Here is an 8,407-nt window from a genome sequence, read left to right on the forward strand (position 1 = left end):
ATTTATTTATTTATTTATTTATGTTGTACCACGCACAGTTTTTATTAAATGTTTAATACGCACACAGCATGTTCCCCTTTATATCAAATTTCAAAAGCCTCCTACATTTCTCAGCGAAACCGCAACAGTGTAATCCTATCGTTTTGTTCTTATTTATTTAATTTCGTACTTTAGTAATGATGGCCAGTGTTTGCTCAGCTCTTGTGGAAACCACATATGTATATTAATACTTTTCGTTTGTTTAGCGGGAAAACCTGCCCTTTATTGTCTGTTATATTCGTATCAACAGTGTAAATTTGTACTGATCTTTTTTCCTTTTTGGTTTCTAATAAATACCTGCATTAAAAATACTCGTTTTCATTTTCCTATAGAAAGAACTATATATTATCGGACTCTCTGCAGAGAATATCCTCTTTCGTCTCTGTAGTATCATTTCTAAAAGCGTCTTCCCGCCAAATGGTTTTGATATAATTTCGATACTTAAAGACTTTCCTTCTTGCCTGGCTTTGCAACCCTTTCTCTATTAAAAAGATGGAAATTATCTTAGCAGTAAAATCATTGCAATTTAAAAGGCCGACGCGCCAATACCTATGCCACCATTGCCACGTCGCCGGTTAGTTAACTATAATATAGTACTGTGGGGGAAGATGGGACACTTTTGGCTAATAATATTCAAATATTCTGATCGTGTTTTAAAAAATTAACAACGGTTCACGGGAGTCGAGAGGATACGGTTTTATAATATTTTGAAAGTTCTTTGTTTACTATCAAAGGAAACGAAAAAATATAATTAAAAGGTGTCCTATCTTCCCCCACCCTACTTATATACTATACCATTACTTTATTTACGCATATTCTAATTTACATCTGGTTGGATAAAGACACCAAGGGGTAGAAAAAAAAGTAATTTAGTGTCATTATAAAACATCCGATAAATAATGAAAAACTAAATAAATTACATGAGAAATAATTTTATTAAATGGTTAGGCCTTTATGGTTAGACTTCGTTATAGATTACAACTTTATTAGGAAAGGTGCTACGTTAATGTATTGCTGAGAGATCAGTTGCAGTAACATATATTTGTGCCATGGGTTAACGCTCCTTATTTTCTCAAGAAAGTATACTGGTTCGATGCTTGGTGTTGACCTATGTCAGTATGTGTGTCGTTCTTCAGCCCATTGGTCCCTTATAGATTGTCTAATTGTCTAAACTGTTTCCACACATCACAATCAAAATCGGGCAAAAAATTTAATACAAGTTTATCATTACGAACCAGAGTCCGTATTTCGGATACGAACAACTGTTCGGCGAAAAAAGACCAAAATACTGCTTACGTGTCTAAAAATCGTATAGTGGTTTGCTTTATTTCAAGCGGTTGTAAACAAATACCGCGAATGTTTAGATTTTGTTATGTTTGTATAAATGTTGTTTTTTTTAATTTAAATCTACGTTTATTTATATAGAACTGGAAGTTTTAATAGGTTAAATGAAGGTCTGATAATGCCACTAAAGTTTAATCTAGAAAACTTCACAAATACGAAAGTACAGACGCTTGAACGTAAAACTTTGGTAAGGGTTTAATTTTTTTATTAAAATCTTGAGTGACATTTTTAAAGTTCAACATATTGTTATCAAACATAGGGAGCCTCATAGGTTAATGTGGCCAACGCTAAATATATATTCATTTTTGGTCTGCTTGTCTGTTTCGACACCTAACAGCACGCCAGCACAGTAAAGGCTAAAGCTGTTTTAAGATGTAAACTCTGATGCTAAAACAGAAAAAAACACTCTTATATTTAAAAAACTCTTATATTTATTTCGTACGGCGTCGTGGCGTAGTGGTTAGCGCGCCTGCCTCTAACCAAGAGGTAATGGGTTCAAGGCTCGTCGCTGCTACCATTGTGGGCGTATGTGTCCTTGGGCAAGACACTTAACGGAAATTGCTCCAACCCAGTGGTCACTAATGGGTTGTCCAAATTATCAGCCATACATAAAAATAAAAAATAAAATAAAATAATCACCCACAAAGTAACATACTTGGTAACTCGTAAGCTGGCGCGTGGTGCACATCCCTGTTATAACGATTGTCGTTTTCCGACCACGCGAGGATAAAGTAAGTTACATTCATTCATTCATTACATTCAAAAAAGATATTCAAAATGTCTTAAAATATTTTTTAGCGTCAGCAAGAAGAAATAGCAGAGTTGAAACGACAAAATGCTTTACTTCACCTAAGGTTGGCACAAGCATTACAGACTGCACAGTCAAGCAGGGAAGAAACAAAATCAATCTCATCTCTGCAACATAAGCAGGCATTCAATGTACAACGCAGCAACAAACACCTTGAGCAAACTCAATCAGAACTGCAGGTTCAAAAGAAAAAATCTTTATTTACACAAATTTTTATGAAACCATGTTACTATACTGAATTGAGATTGAGTCCCTTTATTGAATCTATTTTATTAAAACAGTTGGATAAGGCTGGTGACCTTAATTTAAAGCATTCAAAATAGGAGAATGTTGTTACAAAATACCTTTATGACCAATGAAACTCCTATCTGTTTTATTGAGGGTGTTTTTTAATGATAATAATGGCTGGCCTGAGGTGTATAAAACAGAATACCCGTATTATATAGTCTAATTTGGCCAACAACTGTTCAACAAAAATGGACATATATGGCAACTAAAAAACAACTCCTCAAATAAATTATTAATGGTTTGGTCAACCTGACATATAATGGATAAGATTAATGTTATTATTTTACACAGCATGTGCGAGAAGAACTTGAAGTTCTATCAAGTGACGTCGTGTCCATGTTTTGCAACCTTCAGCATTCATGTTCCAACAAGCTAGAAGTTGTTCAGCAAAAAGTTAACTCAGTGAAAATGTCCAATGAAGCAAATGAGGGTACGAGTTGAACTGTATAATACGTTTGACGCTATGACAACCGTTTTAATATTCAGAGTCCTATTTAGGGGTAATCAGATACCCCATGGTCTGGACCCTAATCATTTGTGAAAAATAAGGCATGAACTAATGAACTAACCTGTTTTATTGTAGTGCACTTGTGGTTGTTACCCTTTGAAGTTTCAAAATAGCCTTGGACCCCATGTAAATTCCTAGGTATACCCCTGCTTACAGTTCATTTTAAAATGAAAAAGATAGTACCGACATTTAAAAAAAGCCATACTTTTATAAATGCAGGATGAGGGATAGTCAGAGACACAATACTGTTAAATTTATTTCTCTCGTTGGTTTTATTATCAATAATGTAGTGCAGAAATTTTCAGTATAGGCTTGCCCACTTTGCTTCCTCAGTTTGAATGCTTGTGTATTTTATGTATTAAGAGGAAGTAACATTTCTTATTTATTGATTATTTATGCTGTTTTGTTGGCAGTTGTGAGGTACTCAGGTTAATAAAGATGTATTATCTTTTGTGAGGTTTGAAATTTATTTAACAAGACAAGCCATAAAGTCAGGTCTTTAGTTGTTACAGTTTGCTATTTAAGATTTTGTAATGTTTCTAGAAACATAGAAAAGGAGAGTTACTTATATTCACAGTCAGATTTTGGTCATAGTATATTATTTTATCTGTTTTGTTTTCGTAGCATCACATTCTTACTGTATACACAAGAATTGTTTAACTTTATGAGCCCCAAATCAGGGTCAGATTCGTGAAATACATTAAACCTATCGCTTTTTTACACATTGTATTGATATATTTAATGAGTATAAATGTATTTCCAGCACTTCAAGTTCGTTTACACGAACTACACACAGTGTTAGAAGAAACACAAGCTTTGCATTTGCGTGAAAAACATAGAAGGCGTGAACTTCATAATAATCTCGTTGAAATACGAGGAAATATTCGTGTTCAATGTAGATTACGACCATATTTGGAGTATGATAAGGACCCAGATTCATTGTTTCCAGATGCTGTTTCTACTTGTAGTGATGCCAGGTACATTTTTCATATTCTGAGATTTTGTCATGTTTATTATATTGTACAAATGTATATATACATATTACAATGTTTGGGTCTCCATGAGATTTTTTTGTCATGTAAACGGTAACACAAAGTTTTTAAATTTTCCCCATTAAACATTTTTTACCTAATTTCAATAAATAAACATGTCAAAGTGTATTTATTTAAGTTTGAGGTATATATATTTACTTTTAATACTAGTATCTCAGACAGCATAATGTTTAAAATTTTATTCAAATTTCAGTGAAAAGGACATTAGTGTTTATTCGACCGATGATGAAACAATATCTGTGGATTCCGATTTTAAACCTCAAAAATATTTTGAATATGAGCATGTGTATGGACCTGATTGTAAGTGATTGGTGTATTTGTCTTCTATGTGGGTAAGGTCCTGCAGCTTATCTTGCCCTGGGTCCTAGAATTTAGGCCACGATTGGCCCGTTACCCCAAAAGGGTATATATGTATATATGTTTTATATGTTAGGTTATGCTACCATTGTGTGCATAGGCTATGCCATAAAGCAAACTTGATAAAGGAAATCAACAGTGCTAATGGTAAATATTAAAACCATGTTAAAACAAACAAACAATGGTTTTAATTCTAAAATGATCCAACTTTTAAAGAATTTTATGCATTCTGGACCAAACTAGCTCAATGTGGTACCAGTATGACCAGTGCTCCTGTACAATAGACCCCTTCCTACTTTTTTAACAAAAAAAAATGCTTTTACACCAACTAGATGCCTCTATAACCTTTATTCTTCTTTTACAATGTTCTCACACACTTGATAAATAAAGGCAGCCAGAATGATATCTTTGATGAAATCCAACCAATCTTAACCTCATTCCTCGATGGTTACAACGCATGTGTTGTCGCTTATGGTCAAACTGGAAGTGGAAAAACCCATACTATGCTGGGAAATCCCCATAATCCAGGGATAGTCCCTAATTCAATGAATGAATTGTTCAGGTGAAATAACAACAGGAAAAAAATAGAATTAGAATTTTTTTTTATTGAGCTCCTCCCTCTAATTTTTTTGGCTGTGCCACTACTGCTGTTCAAGCAACTGCATAACCTCATACCTGTTCATAGACACATCATTAGATGTGGTGTTTGAGAATTGAAATGCATGTGAACGGATGTGGTAACCTATCACTCCAACTTTTTTTAATACTGAGTTTTAACAATGTCACCCCGGATTTTGTTAAAAACGAAAATAACATCTCACTAGTTCATTTACCCCTCACAGGTTAATTGAAGAGAAATCCACAGATTCTGTTTCTCTTGAAGTATCTGTAGCGGAGGTTTACAATAATGATATTTATGATTTGTTATCGGACAACCCAAAGCAGTTGAAACACGATATTGTCACAACACGTGGCAGTAGTAGAGACGTACCCACGTTGACGCAAATGTGAGCCATATTTTGTCTTTGTTGTTGGTATATATGGCAATTAATATTATATTTTATGTGGGTGAGGACCTACAGTGTGACAGGCTATCTAACTTGGAATTTATGCCTGTTGGCTCATTAGCCCAACATTGTTTATGCCTTTACTATATAGTAATATGGGTGAAGTTTTACAATGTAAAAAGCTATGGGATCACCAGAGTTGGACCATGACCCCAACATTGTATGTGCACATTACTTTACTATTTATGGGTGAGGTCATACCGCGGGGTCCTCACACACCAAAGAACCTTTGATTTAAGGCAGAATTTTCCCTTTACCCCAACTCCAGGGTACTACCCCACATTTGTTTATTTAATTGAATATTTTTCATCCACCCAGCAAAGTGAAATGTCCTGAAGATGTTGAATCCTTGATGAGACTTGGTTTAAACAGGCGTGCACAGATCGCTACCAATGTCCACGAACATTCAAGTCGTTCTCACCTCATTGTAACCGTGACAGCCATTGTGTGTCAACGTGATGCACGGCCACAGTCAGTATCTTCCAATGTGTCTTCGGAACCAAACACACCAAGAAGAAGACCGTCTTCTGTAGATTCTAGTGAGATGTTTAGTTGTTTGTGTATACAAAAAAGCTGCATAAAGCGGTATATAAAAAAATGAAAAAAGTTGTAAAAACAATCACCATCAAAGTTACATATGTAATTACTCATGAGCGGGCATGAGAAGTAATTTTTCGGTGCCTTACAGGTAGTGGACTTTTTTCAACCCAGGGGTCACTAATGGGTTGCAGCACCCTGAGTGTTGGGGTAATAGGCCAACTTTCGACTAGATGTCCTCCCAGGTTGATTGCTTAATGCTTACCATGTTTTGAGTTCTCACCTTTAGGCACCAAATAATTAGTTGTAATGTTTACTAGTTAACGCGGTGTAGAAAATCTAAGATATGCCTGCCTACCCTACCACCCCGGGCGGGGCGTCTATGACCACTAGATAAAGTAAGAACCACTTGTTAAATTCAATACCCCCACAGCCCACAGAGTGCGTCGCAAACTCCCCCAACCGACCCCTCCTATATTTGCATCCACACCAAACCTTACCACCGATAATGTCATCAAGTCAGTACCGGCATCACCAGTTACCATGCCAACCAAGTCCATGTATAAAACTAAACTACAACTTGTGGACCTTGCTGGCAGTGAATGTGTGGGTAAGTTATTTATTCTACTTTTATCCACTAATTAGTTAATGCTGCAGTTCTCAAATTTTCACTCTACTAGTACTAAGTATTTAGAAGCATAAAAAGGTAAATAGTTTTTTTTATGAAAAAAATGTGATTTTACTTCATTAGCACAAGATCAAAGCCGGAGTTATTAACAAGAAGTGTAGACTATGGCTGTACAAACTTGTTTGCTAAATGGCCCTGCTCTAGTTACTCCACTTCCACCCAGGGATGTCTGGAGTGACAGGATCTGCTCTTCGCGAGTCCTCCTTCATCAATAGATCGCTCTCTGCGCTCTCCGATGTCCTCACTGCACTCTCGGAGCGGCGATCCCACATCCCATACAGGAACTCCAAGCTCACTCATCTTCTACAGGACTCTATAGGAGGAGATGCCAAGATGATGATCATGCTCTGCGTCTCCCCAACAAGGAAGTAAGATGGTGTTTAACTCATTTTTAGCCAACATGTATGTCCTTTACTATTTAGTAATATGCCTGTTTATCTATTATCTTTGATAAACAGACCAGGATAATGGGCAGAATCTATACTAAATGCAGAATATTATGTTGTGTATCTCACCAACAATAAAGTAAGATATTATTTCCAAACATATTAAAATAAGTTTCATTTATTTCTGTAAACTAGTTATGGAATATAGTTAAGTGCTTTGCACACACACTTCTACAATAGTGGCAGCATGAAGCCTTGAAACTTCTATCCTTTGGTTTTACCCACTAACTGTCCCAACTCTACAGGTACCTCACTGAGACGATGCAAACTTTACAATTTGGTAGCCGAGCGCGACAGGTGCAGAGGGGCCCACCCCGAAAGAGGGGTACATCACCCCATGCTACCCCACGAGGGGAATCACCAATGAAACCCAGTTCACCCAGACAGATCCCACAATCTGTAGTTAGAAGGGTGTTTAATTAACTTGAAGTTTCATCAACTGTTATCTACATAAAAGACAGGTTTGAGTTAGTATGTGGATTCTGGATACATTGTGCTTCAATAGTTTGTATCTTTTTAAACTACCAATATTTTAAATGTTTTCCTTTTTTGATTCTTGGTAACTATCATATACATTGTAATTCAAAACAATTTTATTGAATGTTGAATGTCAGTATAACTCTGACCTTGACCATATAGAGGATAAATAACTGAAATTATTCCATTTAACCTGGGTAAAATAGACATCTATGTATGTTAACCATAATAATGTTGTTTTGCTTAGTGTAGTGCTATTTGCTGTGTATTCAAGAATTTGTGGAAGGTCAGGTTTCAGTTTAATGGGTCCCAGATCCCAGATAACCTTTTTGGACCTGGTGCAATGTTGAAATAAACGGTAGATTGGGACAAGATGGTTTATGTTTTCATTCCCTCTTGTTGTCGCATTTGGTATTAAACGTATCCTTGCAACTCTAAAATAGCGTTGTTAGTTGTTGAAAACACCAGTAGGAATTATTGGATATTATTATTCATCGTACCCCACAGTACTTTACATAAAGGAAATTAATAGCATTTACAACAAACAAGAAATATCATATTTTTCTGTGTTTCATTTTTTTTTTGTAGTAGTGTGATCAAGAAATATATTTGCACTGTGATTTTGTAGTAATTTTAAAAAGTTGCATTCTTGCCTAAAGAAAAATACCTTGCATACTTCTAAAATATGTGGTTGGTGGTTGTGTATCGGTTTACAGTTTCCAAACAAGCGATTTTCGGGCGGTAAACGTTAAAACTTGTTCGACTGGTAATTATGGTCAAAATTGCAATTGCGTTT

General features: G+C 35.6%; 1 protein-coding gene across 3 annotated transcripts; it reads left to right on the plus strand.

Annotated features, from left to right (window-relative positions):
• The first annotated feature begins 1,407 nt into the window (after positions 1 to 1,407).
• LOC149732604 (kinesin-like protein KIF25) lies at positions 1,408 to 8,231 on the plus strand. Of its 3 annotated transcripts, XM_089882987.1 has the most exons (12): positions 1,410 to 1,570; positions 2,182 to 2,370; positions 2,771 to 2,909; positions 3,751 to 3,964; positions 4,233 to 4,339; positions 4,787 to 4,958; positions 5,239 to 5,403; positions 5,782 to 6,002; positions 6,434 to 6,610; positions 6,852 to 7,056; positions 7,380 to 7,595; positions 7,864 to 8,231. In XM_089882987.1, exons 1-11 carry the CDS (start codon positions 1,502 to 1,504, stop codon positions 7,555 to 7,557), a joined length of 1,836 nt encoding a protein of 611 aa, XP_089739113.1. In that variant the 5' UTR covers positions 1,410 to 1,501; the 3' UTR covers positions 7,558 to 7,595; positions 7,864 to 8,231. The 3 variants fall into 3 exon arrangements, 2 of the variants coding, with proteins under 2 accessions (XP_089739113.1, XP_089739112.1); XR_016385553.1 differs by having other exon boundaries at positions 1,408 to 1,570; positions 6,833 to 7,056; positions 7,380 to 8,231; XM_089882986.1 differs by having other exon boundaries at positions 7,380 to 8,231.
• The last annotated feature ends 176 nt before the right edge of the window (positions 8,232 to 8,407 follow it).

This window comes from Ciona robusta, chromosome 8 (assembly GCF_009617815.1).
Source record: "Ciona robusta chromosome 8, ASM961781v2".
In the NCBI taxonomy this organism is placed as follows: domain Eukaryota; kingdom Metazoa; phylum Chordata; class Ascidiacea; order Phlebobranchia; family Cionidae; genus Ciona; species Ciona robusta.